General features: G+C 46.8%; 5 protein-coding genes across 5 annotated transcripts; 3 read left to right on the top strand and 2 right to left on the bottom strand.

The window, feature by feature from the left end:
• Positions 1-545: 545 nt before the first annotated feature.
• Positions 546-3,171, bottom strand: BJ212DRAFT_1359121 (uncharacterized protein). The gene is made up of 6 exons (XM_041335838.1): positions 2,968-3,171; positions 2,847-2,912; positions 2,731-2,796; positions 2,206-2,676; positions 1,888-2,140; positions 546-1,831 (listed from the first exon to the last, which is right to left on the bottom strand). Exons 1-6 carry the CDS (start codon positions 3,122-3,124, stop codon positions 607-609), a joined length of 2,238 nt encoding a protein of 745 aa, XP_041192185.1. The 5' UTR covers positions 3,125-3,171; the 3' UTR covers positions 546-606.
• Positions 3,172-3,298: 127 nt separating this feature from the next.
• BJ212DRAFT_1431659 (uncharacterized protein) lies at positions 3,299-4,125 on the bottom strand (the record flags this gene model as incomplete). The annotated part of the gene is made up of 4 exons (XM_041337694.1): positions 3,976-4,125; positions 3,841-3,927; positions 3,618-3,789; positions 3,299-3,565 (listed from the first exon to the last, which is right to left on the bottom strand). Coding segments are annotated over exons 1-4 (582 nt in total), but the record flags the coding sequence as incomplete, so codon positions are not given.
• A 1,665-nt stretch (positions 4,126-5,790) lies between these two features.
• Positions 5,791-7,776, top strand: BJ212DRAFT_1481583 (GH3 auxin-responsive promoter; the record flags this gene model as incomplete). The annotated part of the gene is made up of 7 exons (XM_041340283.1): positions 5,791-6,397; positions 6,453-6,694; positions 6,747-6,813; positions 6,848-7,131; positions 7,182-7,348; positions 7,405-7,577; positions 7,631-7,776. The coding sequence occupies 7 exons, from the start codon at positions 5,791-5,793 to the stop codon at positions 7,774-7,776; spliced, it is 1,686 nt and encodes a 561-aa protein (XP_041192183.1).
• An 802-nt stretch (positions 7,777-8,578) lies between these two features.
• On the top strand, positions 8,579-9,067 carry BJ212DRAFT_1217848 (uncharacterized protein; the record flags this gene model as incomplete). Its single annotated transcript, XM_041329331.1, has 1 exon — positions 8,579-9,067. A coding segment is annotated over one exon (489 nt), but the record flags the coding sequence as incomplete, so codon positions are not given.
• Positions 9,068-16,154: 7,087 nt separating this feature from the next.
• Positions 16,155-17,923, top strand: BJ212DRAFT_252753 (uncharacterized protein). The gene is made up of 3 exons (XM_041342747.1): positions 16,155-16,976; positions 17,032-17,273; positions 17,325-17,923. Exons 1-3 carry the CDS (start codon positions 16,370-16,372, stop codon positions 17,769-17,771), a joined length of 1,296 nt encoding a protein of 431 aa, XP_041192181.1. The 5' UTR covers positions 16,155-16,369; the 3' UTR covers positions 17,772-17,923.
• Positions 17,924-19,050: the final 1,127 nt, after the last annotated feature.

Raw genomic sequence — 19,050 nt, 5'->3', positions numbered from 1 at the left:
CGAATAGCCGCTGGCTCGGTGCCAGCCGCGTCCAGTCCATCATGCTGTGTACTGACACAAGCTCTCATAGGCTCTCATCCCCAGTGAAAATGAGGTGGAAGCTGTGGTATTAATGTATCACTTGCTAGTAGTGTAACGAAAATATGATACAATAGTTGTTCACTGCCATAACCATAACTCCCAGTGATATACCATCAATCTGTTATACCTGCAGCCCATCACTAAATAGGAGGTAGCTCGCTATGACCAGCTATCACCTATCAAGTCGTATGTATACATAGCTTGATATCATGTTATAACGCTTGGGGTATTTCTCGTAAATCATTTCTTACAATTACAGAACGTAGACTCGATAGTGTATTCATTGCATTATTCTACATTGCTCCTATTTCGTATAAGTCGTCTATTTTACTGATATTATCGTGAACCAGAGAAAGTTTGACATACTTGGCCTAAATTTGTAGTGGAGGGGTTTCCTGATGCTATGTGCATTAAAGAATCCTCTTGCTGGCTAAACTCACAGCCTGCGTCTCCGCCGAGTGAGGGCAATTGGTTTTATCAATGGTATATTGTATACATATACTATACAAAAAAAATATTCAATGCTTACCAGACAAGCTTATCACTGGCTACAGTCCTCAATTCTTTCACAGCATCGATGACACCCACACCCTCTCCCTGCTCTGAATATCGCTCCTCCAGTGCTTCGAGAATCTCATCCATATATCTAACGAGCTCCCTGAGACTATCTTCCGAAGCAATCTGTATATACCTCTTCATGCCTTCCGCAAGGACGGAAAGGAACTCCAAAAGGTGTGTATCGTCGATTACAAACTCGGCATGATACCATGCGCCCCACATTATGTCCCACCACTGCTGCTCTGTCATAGCATCGAACGATGTAACCGACGACTGTTCAGGTGCGATTTGAATGAGGATGCCAGCTAGGTAAAAGGCATGTGGTGGGTGCATGCGGTACTCTTCAATCATGCTGTTGCACCAATCTATATGGTGATCCCCAAGCAAATGGGGGTGCCAGTTGGAATCCTTCGCAAGGGCATATATCAGTTCGAGATAGCACAAATCGCGGTCAAAATCGAAGAAGTAGTGAGGATCATCGGCGAGTGTTGTACCTGGTCGCGGGCAAACTGTAGTCAGGATAGCGGGGGATAATTTGGTCAAAACCATGTCCCGCAGCCCCGCATCCATGTCATTGATCGAGGCGATTTCTTCTCGGACAGTGTGAGCAGCGCGGAGGGCGGCATAACGAAAATGAACAGGCTTGTTACTGCCCATGCAGGCGACGAGGGTCTCGATGAATCGATGTTGTTGAGCAGGGCTGAAGCGCACTTTCATGGAACCAAGGACCAAAAGGATGTCAAATCCCACTTCCTGGTCGTAATAGATGCCCTCGAAGTAGTCCACCAGCCAGTCGAATTCTCCTGGCGAGTGGGAATCGTCTGTCTCTGAATTTAAATACCGCTGATTCCACAAGTAGTCAGGGTCCCGAGAAACTTTAGCAGCGGTGAACGTGAAGTGCAATGCATTTTGCAGAGCTGCCAGATCATTTTGCAGAGCTGCCGGATCATTTTGCTTGTATGAGTTCGCTCGTGAATAAATCTTCCTACACACGTCCAGGTTTCGCATGGTATTGAATGAACGGTTATAGTGACTTTGAGCAAGCTCAAGCATGCGACAGATAATGTCAAGGAGGCCCCATGCTCGGCGTGTGATTCCTGTGCTGTCTTTGTCGAGATCGCCTCCATCCCATGCACAGAGAACCCTTTGGAACTGCGCCAAAAGGGACTGCGTGACTTGAGGCAAGACAGCACTACGCGATCTCTTTGTTAAACATAGCAGAAGAAGCAGCAAATGAGTCAAGAGCACCTTTTATCAGTCAGAATTATGTCCTTCTTGTCAAACTGAACCCCCACCATGACGCAAGCGAGAAAGATGCAGTCGGCTATGGTTTGATTCGACGGAGAGGATGGAGAGGATAGCAGTTTGGATATTACTGCTATGGCGAATTTTTCTACATATTCTTCCACTCGCCCAGTGACAAAGTGATAAGGAAGAACACGTAATAGCGGCTCAAGGGCAGGAATGGAACCGGTGTCTGGAATAAAGAAGGATACACTTTCTGGAGAAAAAAAATTAGACTCGTAACAACCACCGTGCGGTTGACTATGCCGCTATCCAACGCACCAGATAATACATTGCCATTTTGTCTCTCACGGCCAAAGAAATTACTGTGGCCAGGATATGCCTCGAGAACACGTCCGTAGTATAGATGACTTAGGATCATTGCACATGCAGAGGCTCTCTCCTTCAACGACGGTAAAATTTGCCCATCAAAGCCGATGCAGCCTGTGAAAATATCAGACACGTGTTGCGGTATGTCTGGGACGTCAAGATCTAGGGGCCATTTGACCTGCGGAATAAAGCAGGCAGCCGCGATATATATTTCAGGATCCGTAGATATTTCCAGCAGCCACTTGATGCTGCGTGTTTCGACGTCGCTGGTACTCTTCACCAAAGCATCCGGATCCTGTTGTGACTCTAGGTCTCCAGCATTTGTCGAAGAGCGCGAAGCCAAATAACGCAGCCCTTTCTGAAGCGCTGTGGATAACGACTTAAGAGAGCGTCGTGCGAATTCGCTAGCAGCACACACAGCGCCTGGGGAGTAAATGAGCACTGGGTATCCTGTGTAAGAGTAGATAAGAATGTCACTTCTCAATGGTTTAGACAATTGGTTCCATCCCGGTCTGAGGGTACCAAGCCCTCGTTGCAGCACAGCTGACAAGAAACGGTCAAAACCTGTGCACACGTAATAAAATATAGCTCACCGTACGCTGACTTCTTGAGCTGACGGAAATACCTGGAGGACGATTCGAAGATCGGTGATAAAACTTCTGTAATGCTGATTCAGACTGGAAACGACCACGAGAAATCACGACATGATCTTACTGTCGATGCCCAACATTTGCAACGCCGTCGACGCTGGCGTCTGAAATGGACAATAAGAAGTTATCGAACATGCCACAGCTGTCAGCGAATAGAACAGAAATCCAGAGACCATTATGGCAATGATCACCCAAGCGATGCTGGGCCGCTCGTACCACATGTGGGCCGCGAGAGCAATCTCAAAGAGGAGAAGGGAGATCTGAAGCAAGACGGGAAAGGACTGAACGACAGTGTTGAAATACCATGTGGCGAGGCCGTCAAACATCAGCTGTCTTTGCTGCCCTCGTTGCTCCAGTGAGCCGCGACCATATCTCTTCGACTTGTAGTAGCTGAGCCACTGTTTGCCTAGTACGGCCGCGAATGCTGCTAGCAAGCTCATAGATAAGCTTGCGTATGCGACCATTTGGATCCTCACAACTGACGCAGGCGGCGACCACGTAGATGCTGGGTCTGCGGGCGTGGAGCCTGCTGCAGTGAAGTTGCCGAATCCGATCTGCACGAGTTGGGTGAGAAGGGCATTCGTGGTGTTGCTGGGGTCGGGACTGAGACTGGACTCCATTGCGACAATGAAAGACGAGCTGACAGTGGAGAAAAGACCAGACTGATCAAACATCAGTCTCAAAATGGATCGAAAACAAGCACGCTAAACCTACGAAGAGCAAGATACTATCCATGTCTTTAAAGTACCGCTCGAGGAAGTCGCTGTCGTGTTCCTCTGCGACTTGTCCGTACAACTCCCAGAAACGAGATCGATCGTCCTTGCCACTCTTCGACACAAACGTCGAGTGCTGGAGAACTTCCAATACTTTCTTCATAGTATCCGCTCTGCACGTAGGGTGTCATCAGCTGCGATTGCTCGACTTATTGTTTACTCACAATTCGTTCAGAGTTGGCTGGACCTTCGTCGCCTCGCTGAGACAATTTATGAACTTGTCCGCTGAAGGCCCGCCATTTTCCTTCTCCCTATCTTGCTGTTACATGAGTGACAGATGCCAGGAATCGGCCACTTACTCATTGGTATGGACACGCTGGTCCTCGGCGCCGTCAGCACTAGATATTTCTGACATGAGTCAGCGAGAGCTATAGCCAAAATCAAAGCCAGTGGAATGAGGAAGAGTCTGAGCGCACAGAGAGATAAGGACTGGTGGTACGCAGCACTGGTTGAGCGCCTGTAACCATCATGAACACGTGTTTGTTGACGCTGAGGGTGTTCTTGATCTTGGTGTAAGTTGTGGAGATAAGCCAAGCCAAGTGAGCTAAGGATAAGGTTCCTTATCGCCTAAATGTAAATTTTGATACGTTCTTGATCAGACACCCGGTGTCAAACGATATTGGTGTATACGAGGACACACCAAATTGCAGGTAGTATTTCAAGTTGGGCGTGTCAGGATCAGAAAAGGTGAGGGGAAGGAGCTGACGCAAGCACTAGAAGGCAAAGCTTTAGACAAGCTGGAGTGGTAAAAAAAGTTGATAGCTGTCGAAACGAGCGACTGGAGGTGATTCAGGTGAACGTTAACCACGGAAGGTGGCTAGGACGTTACCAACTGCTGTGACGCAGACACCAGCTAGTAGACATTGACATTGGCTGACGAGATGTTGGCCTAGACGGAACGCTTGGTACGACAATATATAAAGGAGCGCAGGAGACGAGAGGTTTCATTTTCGGGGACAGACCCTTCTTTGGTTGTCGCGCCCTCTGATTGTGTGTGGTTTCAGAGTTTCTCTCAGCTTCCGAAACGCACCAGCGAAAGACGCAAACAACAGGAGGGATCACGCATCATGGTGCAAATTGTTTGTTGAAGATGATATACTCTCACTTTCTACCCACACGATCTCCAGGCAGGTCGGCTGAAACAGGGACCATCATGAGGACTTTTTCAGCGTGTTGATTCATATAGGTGAGTACGGAAGTATTAGGAGATGGAGGGGATAAAGGTTGTGAACCACCGTATGTAGTCTGAAATAGACTTGCGAACTTTCGGGTCGGACACCAATACTTGTCTCATGTACTATCATCACTAGTACTCCTACTGCACTTCTCCAATTTAAATAAAACTGGACCGAGCACCTGACATGTCCGCCATGTTATAACACGACCATTTTGAATAGCTAAATAGCTATACAGTGTGAAGCACACATTACAAATGGGGAATTTTAGGTGTTCCACTCTTGGTATTACCATGTTTTCTCGTTTTTTTTTCCGTAATTTTGAGACGTGCAACAGGTGTATCTCTCTCATGGATATGACGTGGAATGAAGGTATATAATGTGGCATTGTGTTGTTGTGCGAAAAATGATTCATTGATTCTATCATTATAGACCCATTCATAACTTTCAGTAGCTTCCCTTGCGACTACAAGAAGCTCTCTTATGGGTTTCGTTGACCGCTGACAACCACGCACAAACTAGAAAACCACCGTTTTCTCAATTCTGACTTTGATCCTTCGATGAGTAATCCGATTTGAATACTATACGTATCACTAGCGAGCTCAGGCTAGAGGTGACTATTTCTGATGTTATTTACAAAGATGCATAGGGGAGATCATAATCTCATTGGCACATTTGGTGCCGATGAAGGGACCTGCCAGGGAACATTCTCAGGCAACTTGATGTACTTAGTACCACTTACTCCATTATCTTATTTTCAGAGCCGGGGCCACGGATCATGAGAAGTCGGCTGGAAGGGTGTCTGACGCACAATGATATGAGTACTGAGCACCATCGTCTTCCCTTCCCTTTAGGTTTAATATCTTTAGGCTATACAATCAACGCTAGGCCACTCGCGCTATATAATGTCACGATCCAACCGCGCACCATATCTTAACAATGTCTCGTCCCGACACAAATCTCCTGCACTCTTTGTCCACTGAACTCTCCCAGCGGCTCAAAGATGTCCTAAATCAAGCCCTGCTTGGGTTTATACGGCCAAATTCTGTGTCTCAGTTTGCTCAACATGCTTCCGGGTTAGAAAAATTCCGGGAGGCTATTGCGCAGAGAAATTCGAACGATGATACAGAATTTCTGCGCAGCTTCCGAGAATTCGCTCCCACCACAAACTACGATCCTTACAAGCCGTTCATGGCCAAGTTTTTTGTCACCCCTTGCAAATCCTCTGACGTAAAAAACCTGTTCGCCCCAGGGCTGCCCTACTGCTTAGCCGTGTCCAGCACGACATCTGGAAAAGCACCAAAAACATTCCCGATATATCGACCTGCACTGCACCTTTTGCATCATCCTTTATATTTGTCGCTCCGCCACTCAGAGGGTAGCACCTTATCACCATCTTCTTTGGGTTTTGGGCAAGCCCTGAAGATTGATTTCGAGGACGGCCATAGCTCCAAGGTGTTGCCAGTGTGCTCGGTAACAGTCGGGTTTCTGCGAATGCAAATGAACTGGCACGTCGAGCACGACAGGGACAGAATTGATTTATGGGGTAAGCTCATCGCCCTGCTTTCGCATGTGCATGTTGATCTCCGGGCAACTTTCAGTTCCGGGAAAAAATGGTCCATACGCGATTTCCTTGGTGAAGAGCTATCGCGCTTTCTTCATCCTCAATACGCTATTTGCACTTGCAAACCGTCGGGTCACAACCATTCGGTTCCTCTTTGCCAGTGTATTCGTCAATTTTTTGCAATACATAGAGGATGAGTGGACCCTACTCATCGACTGCATCGAGAAAGGAATTATCCCGGACACAGAAAACTTAAACTATCTGCGAGAACCTTTAGAGGTCATATTTACGCTTGATTGTTAAATTTCATTCAGCTCACGGTTTCTCGCAGAAACATTTTACTCCAAACCCTCTTCGTGCTGCCGAACTTCGCGAAATTGGGCCTCCTGGAATCCGGGGTTGGGCAGCCCGTGTGTGGCCTGACTTGAAAAGGTTTCATTGGGATCACTGGAGGTCCCGCTGCTGCATCTGTTCCGAAGGCACGTCAATTGTCGAAGGTCTACTACTCAACTGACGGTCAGCGACGCAAGGTTACTCATGTCCTCGGGCCTTCTGTTGCAATAGAGGCTCCTTGTTATGGCAGCTCAGAGTGTTATATCGCCGTACCATATTTCAACGGCAACCCTAACACCGACTTCAAGGTGGTACCCGTAGATGGGGTCACCGAGTATCTGGATGTGCATTCCAACGAGCCTTCGGAGCGTGTATTGTCCGCCGTAAGATATGTTGACTACATCCCAGCTTTGTCCGCTCATCTCTGCCGCAGTGGGAACTTGTGACTGGAGGCCATTACGAGCCCGTCTTGACGACACGCAATGGCTTGTGGAGATACCGCAATGGCTTGTGGAGATACCGCATTGGCGATGTGGTCACCGTTAAAGGTTTTGCGCCAGATGACGGATTACCCGTCATTAATTATCTTCATAGGCGAGAGTGAGTTGTGATTTCATCGATTCCAGGTTTATCAGCTGAATTTTCCGCCGAGGCAGTGGCTCACTTGGGCTGGCGTATGGATCAACGTGTACAGAGTCGCAATTGACGAACGCGATCGTATCTGCCTCTACACGATGGATCGGCCAAATCATAGATTTCACTGTTGTGGCCGATGATCGAGACACACCAGTTACTTATGGGTACTTGGTAGAAATTGGAGGGGGGATAGGTTTGTACTGGCTTCGTAGTCTTCCACGCGACTGCGCTAATTGATATTCACAGGCAAGGACGCGAAAATGGCCACACAACAAACTTTTGAGGATCTCATGACGAACGATGAGTATCATATGGCTTTTTGGCAAGGGAGAGCAAGAAAGCCAACCATCCGGCTCGTGGAGAGAGGCACGTTCACAGAATATCGCAGGTAGAAATGTGACAAGTCAAACGTCTCGATGGGCCAGGTGAAGGTTCCCATCGTCTTATCCGACCCATCGTTTAAGGAATGGCTCCTGCAGAAAGTTATCATGGAGTTGTGAGATATTGTACAAGCCAGCTCGAATCGTCGAAGAGGGCCAGAGTAAAATGACCGGTTCCTTTTCTTACCTTTCCGCACTTGCGTGTAGTTACACAAATCGTGATATCTTAACTGAATTTCGACTGACGGATGGTTGGTATTTGCCAGCTTGAAATCGATGGGACCACGAATCCGCTTCGTGGGATTGTCTTCCTGGCTCGTAGCAACATCTGCGCGGATGGGGATCCAGTGTGTACATTCCACCCGATCTCTAGAAAATCCTTTCGGAGTCCGTCCTCATCCCCATGTATGAAGGAGGTTCATCGACCGCCATACACTGTGGGTAGTTGCCAACCGTGTTGCGAAGCTCATCTAGCTCATCCCCCCTCCGATACGTCACGTGACTTCCCGCCGGCATCCAAAACAGGCTATGACGGTTCATTTTCTCGTAATCTCACACCTGGGTAATACCATATATGGTACATATTAGTAACGATTATAACATACCACACTAAAATTTTACATAAGCGAGAGGCACAAACGCGTGTGCAAAATGCAGTCTATGTAGGGACTGAGTAATGTTGAAGCAATTGGTTTCCTCCTCGCTACCAACAGCTCAGCATGAGGACTAGAGTATCATCTGTTCATTGTCTGACTACTCCTCAATTCTTTCAATTGAATCTCAAAATCTATTCTGCTTGCTCTTTGTGCTCAGTATGCATTTACTCACTACTGATCCCAACCTTGAACAGTGCCCAGATTTTACTTCTCTGAGTCTTCAAGACAGTTGTCTTCCTCTCCTCAGTGCCTCTGTTGATGATGCTCAGGCCGCTACCATCCTGCGCACCATCTGGACCGCCACTAACATGGCATACAAACTTCAATGGCAACTACAGCTGGATGTTGCTGCTCATGAGACCACAGAGTGCAAGTGGTTACTTGCTGAAGCAGAAGCCCAATGTTGCATCACCCAGGATTTGCAGGATGCAGTTCTCCTTGATGAAGATCGAAAGAAAAATCGCATTCACCACATCCCCATCCCTGACCGCCCTCACCTGTCTTGTGCTGCTGAAACTTTCATTGTCTCCAACTTCGCATTGTGCAAACTCGACAAAGCTCAGTTTATTGAACTATACTACTGGACTAATAAAGGTATTGCCGATGCTCAGCTGGACTTCAAATCAGTGGATGATGACAGCATGGTCCCAACAGTCGGTACAGATGGCTCCACTGTCTGGACTACAGCCAGCACTGCTTGTCTGTCTACTGGTGTTATCGCTGATCATCTTCTGCAACCTCTTGATTTTTCTAGAGCTGTTCCATGCTACATCGACTTGCTTGAGCAGAGGGGATGGACAGCTCCTTGTGCTACCATGCTTGCAAATTTCTTTGGTGCCTTGATGCTGCACAGCTACTGGACCTCTGATGATGTTTTAGAACAGTGTGCTCTCCTGACTTACCAGGAAGAACAGTGTCGTGCCTGGCACCAAGCCATTCCTCTGCCTCAAGGGGCGTGGAACATATCCATCCTCAATGAGGCAGAGTTGTCACATTGCTTTGACTGCCTCTATCACACAGAGCATACTTGTGCAAATTTAGAGTTTGATTTAAAGGTGTGTCTCTAATCACAAACTTTGCATTGCTTTCTGATAGTCCTTTTCTTTAATCTCGGTACCTATTCATACTTCCATCAGTGGAATTGTGCATCTTGGGTTGTGGGTTGTGGGTTGTGCATTGTGGGTTGTGCATTGTGGGTTGTGGGTTGTGTGTTGTGTGTTTGGTGTTATCATTTGCATGTTGTGCATTTGACCTTGTGTCTCTGTGTTGCGTTTTGTGGGGTACATCTATGATTGATCCTTCTGGATTGATTTTCCCAGCGTTTTCACAGCCTGGACTCTCATGCATTGCTCGCAGACTCCCATGGTGCTTTTACCAATCGGCATGGTTGCCATACCTCTGGCAATTTGAGCTCTCATCACTCCCATGCCACATGGAAACATTCTGGTTCTCCATCCAGGCGTTCCCCAGCACCCACAACTTCCACCAACCCCAGCAGCTCTGTGGGTTTTTCCAATGGCGCACACAGTCAGCACTCTCCAGCCATGTGTGCCATTTGTCTTGGGTGCAACCATCACTCCTTCATTGAGTGTGTTGCAGATCACATCTGGGACAACTCATGCAAAGTTGTCAGCAAATGGCTCCACAAGCAGCTACTCCTATGCTCCAATGACAAACCACTGTGTGTTGATTGGTAACGTGGGCGGGGATGCATGACTCGCTCACACAACGAGCGACACCTTTGTTCTGGCTGTCTCTCACTCACCCACAGTGCTCAGAACTGCCCTTGAGCTCAGATGACAGACAGCAATCTGTCCCTATAATGTGGCAGTCTGGGAGACCCTCCTTGTCCATCATGGTCTTTGGTCTCAGTATCATGACATTTGCGATGGTTTTTGCACCAGTTTTAATCTCCATCTTCCTATCATTTCCATATCTCAGATCCCTTCAAATCACTCCTTGCTTTCCATTTACTGTGATGCTTTCAGCCGTATTCTTGCTCAGGAATTTCACATGGGATGTTACATTGGTCCTTTCTCTTGCTCCCAGTTATCTTCTTTGCTTGGCAAGTTCCAGACCTCACCAGTGTCTATCATTCCTAAAACAGGCAAACCTGGCAAATTTCACATTATTCAAAACTTCTCTTTTCCCACCTCTCCTTCCCCTCGTTACCCTCAGCCCTCCATTAATTCAACCATCAATTCTGATGATTTTGCCTGCACTTGGGGCACTTTTGACACAATTTGTTGTATCATTCACAGTCTTCCTCCTGGTTCTCAGGGTGCTACTCATGATGTTGCAGAGGCTTATCGCACAATTCCCTTACATTGTTCTCAGTGGGCTGCTGCAGTCGTATGTATGGATGATGATGAATTTTGTGTGGACACATATCTCATGCATGCTGCTGGCCTTGGGCCTCTCACAAAATGGGTGGATGACCACTTGTTTTTTCATTTACCTTGCACTCATCTCTCTAGCTATAATACCCATTGGAAAAACTTGCACAATCGGCTTCATCGCCATCCTGTCCAAAAAACTGGTGGTTGCCTGTGGTTTGTGGGCAATATATTGGACAATAGTTCCATGGAGACATTCAGTGAGGATTGCTGTTTTCCCATATTGGACCTCAAGCATACATCTGCTCGAGGCATTGATGATGTGGGTTTCAGTAGCAGCTTCAGTGACATTGACCATACCTCCACTCCCTTGGGAACTTTCCAAGGATGCTCTCTTTGCTTTCCTCATCTTGTTTATTGGCCTCATATGGGACCTGCCGCGACTCACAGTGGGGCTCACAGAGTCTAAAAAGGAGAAGTACCTTGCAGCCATCTCCACATGGCTTGTTCAACCCACTCATGTCCTCTTGGACATGTGAAAACTATATGGTAAACTTCTCCACACCTGTCTCGTCCTTCCAGCTGGATGAGCCTATCTCACCTGCCTTGAAGCCATGCTTGGCATCACCTCTTACAGTGGCTCAAAAAACTGTCCACATGTTTTTGCATTTTTTACTATTTACAATATTGTGTGAGAATACATAAAGACCTCAGTGACATGCTAATACCATATTGTAGTGCTGCTTCAGGGCTTTGGATTGAGCACCACATCGTGAGAATCAGAGGAGATATGGTGGAGATACAAGGCTTACAAAATCATGACTCATGCGGACAGTTTTTTGAGCACATATTAAAACTATATAAATCATCATTTATGACACCATAACAATCATGCCACCATTAAATAAATTATAAAGTGGTGTCAGTATGTCATTTTAAAACCATATCTAACTATACAAACCAAAAATTTCCATATGTCATGGTTATATTCACTATGAAAGCCACCCCCCCTGCTCAAAGGGATAATATCCTCTCTCTTTCCTATTCTGGCCTCTCTGCTTGTCAAATTTCCTCTAGAACTGGAGTATCCAAGTCCACTGTGGCCAAGTTCATCAAAGAAAGTCACACAGACAAGGAAAACTTCTGTGAAGGGTGTCCATCCAAGCTCACCTCTACTGATAGGAGGGCTATTATTCAACATATCACTACAGGAAAGGCTGATAATGCTGTCCAGGTCACCTATTACATCAATTCCACCATCACATTCCCTGTCTCTTCACACACTGTGAGAGGCATTCTCAAGACAGCTCATCTCAGGTCAGTAACAAGGAAGAAAAGGCTCTCCTCTCTATCACACATATGCAGAGAGGACTAGCACCCTTCTTTTTTCACATATATACCTTGCCATCTGACCCAATCCTATTTATTGTGGTCTTATATGATCATATAACATGCTTCCAGTCCATGTAATCCAATTCTGATGGGCTAAGGCAAAGGTTAGTCATCTCTGTTTATGTGTGATAGAGAGGAGAGCCTTTTCTTCCTTGTTACTGACCTGAGATGAGCTGTCTTGAGAATGCCTCTCACAGTGTGTGAAGAGACAGGGAATGTGATGGTGGAATTGATGTAATAGGTGACCTGGACAGCATTATCAGCCTTTCCTGTAGTGATATGTTGAATAATAGCCCTCCTATCAGTAGAGGTGAGCTTGGATGGACACCCTTCACAGAAGTTTTCCTTGTCTGTGTGACTTTCTTTGATGAACTTGGCCACAGTGGACTTGGATACTCCAGTTCTAGAGGAAATTTGACAAGCAGAGAGGCCAGAATAGGAAAGAGAGAGGATATTATCCCTTTGAGCAGGGGGGGTGGCTTTCATAGTGAATATAACCATGACATATGGAAATTTTTGGTTTGTATAGTTAGATATGGTTTTAAAATGACATACTGACACCACTTTATAATTTATTTAATGGTGGCATGATTGTTATGGTGTCATAAATGATGATTTATATAGTTTTAATATGTGCTCAAAAAACTGTCCGCATGAGTCATGATTTTGTAAGCCTTGTATCTCCACCATATCTCCTCTGATTCTCACGATGTGGTGCTCAATCCAAAGCCCTGAAGCAGCACTACAATATGGTATTAGCATGTCACTGAGGTCTTTATGTATTCTCACACAATATTGTAAATAGTAAAAAATGCAAAAACATGTGGACAGTTTTTTGAGCCACTGTATCATCCTTTCGTGCCCTACCATTCAGTTAAACACCTCGACAATGACCTCACCTGGTGGACAAAACAATTGTCCAGTCCCTCACTTCACCAGGAGATACCCCATGTCTTCCTGATCATTGATGCCCATGGCTACTCCAATGCCAGCTCTGGTATCGGAGTCACAGTTATTGTGCATGGGCATTGGCATGTATGGACTCTCTTACCAGGATGGCGAACACTCAATGGCACACATGACATTGGATGGGTGGAAGCTGTTGGTTTTGAGCTCCTCATTTGCTGCATCTTGCGCCTTGGGATTCCCCCTGCAGGAGTGCACCTCTGCATCCACTGTGACAACATCAGCATTGTTGAGGGATGGAGGAATGGCCACAGTCAAAACTGGGCAACAAATTGCATTTTCAGGTGAGTACTCTCTGTACTCGCACCTCTGGGTAGTGGTTCCTCCTTCCATCTCTCTTACATTGCTAGTAGGGACAACCCTGCAGATGCTCCTTCATGAGGCCATTTCCCCCCCCCACAGCTTGCTCCTACCTCCCATTGACCTCCCTGCCGACCTCCAGCGTTTCCTTGTTGATGCCTGTCCTGCTTCCACCAATATTCCCATCTCCTTCCCCTCCATTGATCCCCAACAGGATACAGACCTTGATGTATTGGGTGACAGGCCAGCATAGCGTAGGCTCAATGACAACATGTCAGGCCTCCATGAGCATTGGTGGGACTGAAACATTGCAATTCATGCAGCCACCTATTCTCCTAATGGGTACCTCCCCCACCACTCAAGCATGTTGCTACCACCCTGTGCTCACCCCTCTTGCCTCCCCTCTTCACCCACACTGTCTAGCACAGGATCGTTTGCACCTATGGCATCCATTGCACCATCATTCATGCTCACTGATAAATGGGGAAACCATCCCTCTCTCAGATGCAGATCTCAACCACATTCTGACAGTTATAGGTCACTCCTTGGCCTCCAGCACACGCAAGACCTATGGTTGTGGTCTGCTAGTGTTCCATGTTTTCTGCGATGTCTGTAACATCCCTGAGGGTCAGTGGGGCCCTGCGTCCTCTGTCTTATTGCTTGCCTTCATCACAAATTGTGCTGGGTTATATTCTGGGAAGACGCTGGAGAACTATTTGTATGGAGTACATGCTTGGCATTTCCTCCATGGCCTAGATTGGTGCGTGGACTATGCTCAAATCTCTGCGGCCTTGACAGGCACTGCACGTCTGGCTCTACCTACTTCAAAGCGGCCCAAATGGGACCCTTTAACCATCAAGATCATTGCCAAACTCCATTCTACCCTGGATCTTGCACAGCCCCTAGATGCCACAGTTTATGCATGTCTCATGACCTCCTTTTTCTCCCTCGCATGCCTCAGTGAAGTCACTGTGCGTTCATTGGGCACATTTGACCCTTCCATCCATGTTAAGGTTTCGGACATTCATTATACCCAAGACCATCACAGTGCAAAGGTAACAGTATTGCATCTGCCTTGCACTAAGATGTCCTCCACAGGCAAGGATATCTATTTTGCATGACAGCATGGGTCCCTTGACCCACTGTCAGCCTTGTCCAATCATCTCCAGGTCAACTCTCTTCTTCCTTCTGATGCCCTCTTCAGCTGGAAGCACAAGAATGGTCAGCAACCTTTGACCAGATCTGAATTCCTATGTTGGCTGGACCATGCATCTACGTCCATTGGTGTCACTGGATTGAAAGGACATGGTATTAGAATTGGTGGGACACTTGAGTATCTTCTGCAAAGTGTCCCATTCAACACTGTGAAGTCTATGGGGAGATGGAGTGGCGATTCATTCATTTCATACCTGCATCAATATGCAGTTGTGATGGCTCCATATCTTCAGGACACACCTGTGCTGGAACCATTCACTCATTATGCAATGCCTGTCATGCATTGATTTAGTTGGTGAGTCACTTCACTCCTTTCTTCTTGGGGTCAAGCATTCGCTGGATGCATCGTTGTGCTCCTTCCTTTTGGGTGTCCTTAGCTCATGCTTGTCCTTGGTTTTCCTGCAGGACAGAGGTGAGTTTCAGTTGAATAAACTTGAAAGTTTATTGCCCAAAAAGAACACTTAGTCAGTTTTGTTGTTTGCGTTTGCCTCAGTCCATCTGTGATAGCTTGTTCCTTGTTTCGAAAATATTAGTTTGAATATTTTGACTTAGTCTGAGAACAACAGAGTCCCAAAACATAGACCAATACTAAGTCGATTTAATCGACCAAATTCACCTTGCCAAGGTGGATTTCGTAAATTTAAATTCCACGACATAAGTAAGTTGAGGTTTTACTGATGCTAGTACCTGTAGAACAAGTCTACAGACGAAATACGATAAGTAAGAGCCGGCGTGCAGACTAGACATAGAACATACCTCAGCGTCTGGAAGAGAACCGCTGAGGTACAAACAACGAGAAACAATGATACTATAAGCTATGGTATAGAGGCCGAAATGAAAGGACGAAACGGGAATGCGTCGATGTTGCACATCCAACAGGTGTTTACGGCCCTCCTGTTTAACTCTCCCTCCCATTTAGGCGTGCACACGTGAAATCCTTCGCTTAACTCACGGAGTAAAGGTTCATCATATTGACTGCGTCTATCTATTAGAACATCATGTGCAATTTGTGCGTGATTGTTCTATCTCTTTTACATTCGATCTTTGTTTCCTACTCAACGTGTCGTCAATCTGCACTAATCCCAGAGTATATATAGCGACACTCGCGGATCACCATGGACACAGTGCAATTCAATGTCATTAGTAAGTTTTTGACCGTCTTCCTTCTTTCACAGTTTAACGACCTCACGGAAGACTACATTCCCTTGCAGCTTTGCTATCCACTATCAACCCCATTAATGTTTCGCGCGTAAGCCACCTTTTGCGAATGCTGCGTCCGAGTATATTCACCCCCAAGTAAAGACAACGACAGGTAGAATCACCGCAGATCACGGGCTTGATCCTGCGGGGGTTTCCATATGAACTTGAATACTCACAGCTCTACTAGGAAGCGCAGCACACCTAACGGCTTTACACTTGAGCCATTTGTTTGCTATACGCAGGGGGGGGGTTATGTATAGGTGTAGATGAGTGATCCAATATGACGTGATGTACATGATATTGAAAGCTGAGTTACAGAAGAGATATCATGACATCTACATTTGGTACTACTGCCATATCCTCAGGTAAGTACATACACAGTGACCTCTTTTAATATTCCCAGGTGCCAGCACAGTGCGAAAGACCCTAAGAAGTACGTAGTAGGCCCTGAGGGGCCCACAAGACATGTTGCAGGCTGACCTGATCAGGTCATGCAAGCCTATATAATGTCGCAATCCAACCCCATACCACATTAAACTAATGTCTCGTCCTGACATGGACCTGTTGAATTCGTTGTCCACCGAACTCTCTCAGCGGCTCGAGGAGCTCATGGACCAAGCCCTGCTCAGCTTTATACAGCCAAATCCCGCATCTCAGTTTGCTCAGCATGCTCCCGAGTTGGAAAAATTCCGCGAGGCTATTGCGCAGAGAAATTCGAACGATGATGCAGAATTTCTGCGCAGCTTCCGAGAATTCATTCCCACCACAAACTACGATCCTTACAGGCCGTACATAGCAAAGTTTTTTGCGACCCATTGCAACGAGTCTGACGTAAAGAACTTGTTCACCCTAGGACTTCCCTACTGCTTAGCCGTGTCCAGCCTGACATCTGGCAAATCAGCAAAGACATTTCCAATATATCGACCTTCCCCGCACATGTCGCATCACCCTCTGTATCTGTCGCTTCCCCACTCAGAGGGTAGTGCCCTATCACCATCCTCTTTAGGTCTTTGGCGAGCCCTGAACATGTATTATGAAGGCGATCGTAGCTCCAAGATGTTGCCGGTCTGTTCGGTGACAGTCGAATTTCTGCGAATCCAAATGGACTGGCACGTCAAGCACGACAAGGACATAATTTATTTATGGGGTAAGCTCATCGCTCTGCTTTCGCATGTGCATGTTGATCTCCAAGCAATTTTCAGTTCCGGCAAAACCTGATCCATACGCGATTTCCTTGGTGAAGAGCTATCGCGCTTTCTTCATTCTGAATACGCTATTTGCACTCGCAGACAGTCGGGTCACAACCATTCGATTTCTCTTCGCCAGTGTATTCATCAATTTTTTGCAATACATAGAGGATGAGTGGCCTCCACTCATCGACTGCATCGAGAAAGGGATTATCTCGGACATGGAAAACATGGACCATGTGCGAGAATCCTTGGAGGTCATATTTGTGTTAATTGTTAAATTTCATTCAGTTCATGATTTCTCTCAGAAACATTTTACTCCAAACCCTCTTCGTGCTGCCGAACTTCGCGAAATTGGGCCTCCTGGAATCCAGGGCTGGGCAGTCCGTGTGTGGCATGACTCGACAAAGCTCATTAGGATCACTAGAGATCCCGCTGCTGCATCTGTTCCAAAGGCACGTCAATTGTGGAAAGTCTACTACTCAACTGACGGTCAGCGACGCAAGGTCACTCACGTCCTCGGGCGTTCTGTTACCATGCAGTCTCCTTGTTATGGCAGTTCAGAATGTTGTATCTCCATACCACATTTCAACGGCGACCCTAACACCGACTTCAAGGTGGTACCCGTAGATGGGGTCACCGAGTATCTGGACGTGCATTCCAACGAGTCTTCGGAGCGTGTATTGTCCGCCATAAGAACCGTTCACTGCATCCCAGCTTTATCTGCTCATCTTTGCTGCAGTGGGAGCTTGTGACTGGAGGGTATTATGAACCCGTCTTGACGACACGCACCAATGCGGTATCTCCACAAGCTATGATGGCTTGTGGATATACCGCATTGGCGATGTGGTCACCGTCAAAGGTTTTGCGCCAGATGACGGATTACCCGTCATCAATCACCTTCATAGGCGAGAGTGAGTTACGATATGATTGATTTGTGGCTTAGTAGCTGAGATGCTCGCCGAGGCAGTGGCTCACTTGATTTGGCGCATGGATCAACGTGTACAGAGTCGCATTTGACGAACGCGATCGTATCTGCCTCTACACGATGGATCGGCCAAATCAGTGTCACAGATTTCACTATTGTGGCCGACAACCAAGACACACCAGTTACTCATGAGCACTTGATAGAAATTGGGGGAGAAATAGGTTCGTGCTTGCTTCGGAGCTCTTCCACGCGACTGTGCTAATTGATATTCACAGGACAGGACGCGAAAATGGCCACACAGCAAACTTTTGGGGCCTCATGACAAACAATGGGTTTCGTGTTGCGTTTTGGCAAGGGAGAGCAAGACAGCCAATTATCCGTCTTGTGGAGAGGCACGTTCACGGAATATCGCAGGCAGAAATGCGACAAGACGAACATCTCGATGGGCCAGGTGAAGGTTACCATCGTCCTATCTGACGTGAAGTTTGTGGAATGGCTCCTGCAGAGAGTCATCATAGAGCTGTAAGATACTACGCAAGAGTCCTGGTCGAATTCTTGAAGAGGGAAAGACGAATGATTTTGTTGAGATTAAGATTACTCCTCAATATGTTGCAGTCTCGGGAATTGTTGTCAAGTTGTTGGGGGTTTCTTGTACTGACAGGTGTGCGCGGTTTGATCCAAATCATGTAATAAAAAGTGAAGTCTTTGTTGTTTTTTGCGGGGCCTCGCGAGTACTGAAGAGAAGAGTGATCCGGGATAATCTTAAGATCAACATCTGACAGAAGTCAACGTTCAGTCCCAGGGAAGACTCGAGAAACAGGGAATATAAAATGATGGACTGGCCAGCAGAACATCATTGGCAGGTAATGCGATTTGTAAATACGAGAGTTGTACAAATGATTGATCAGGGATATCCATGTCAGACTGGGAAACACTTGTGCTAGGTTTGTACATGATTCGAAAGCAAAATTATCAGATGTCAGATAGTATGTAGCAGTGCGACGCTCAAGAGGATCGCTCGGGCTCAGACATCATATCCCAGTCACTGCCATCCGTGCCGCCGGCGTCGTCACACGCAGACGCGTCAGACCAGGACCCTGAATCTG

The sequence above is a fragment of the Suillus subaureus genome (assembly GCF_016647635.1).
Source record: "Suillus subaureus strain MN1 chromosome Unknown BJ212scaffold_19, whole genome shotgun sequence".
In the NCBI taxonomy this organism is placed as follows: Eukaryota; Fungi; Basidiomycota; class Agaricomycetes; order Boletales; family Suillaceae; genus Suillus; species Suillus subaureus.
The sequence above is the reverse complement of the archived record's forward strand: the minus strand, read 5'-3'. Positions and strand labels throughout refer to the sequence as shown.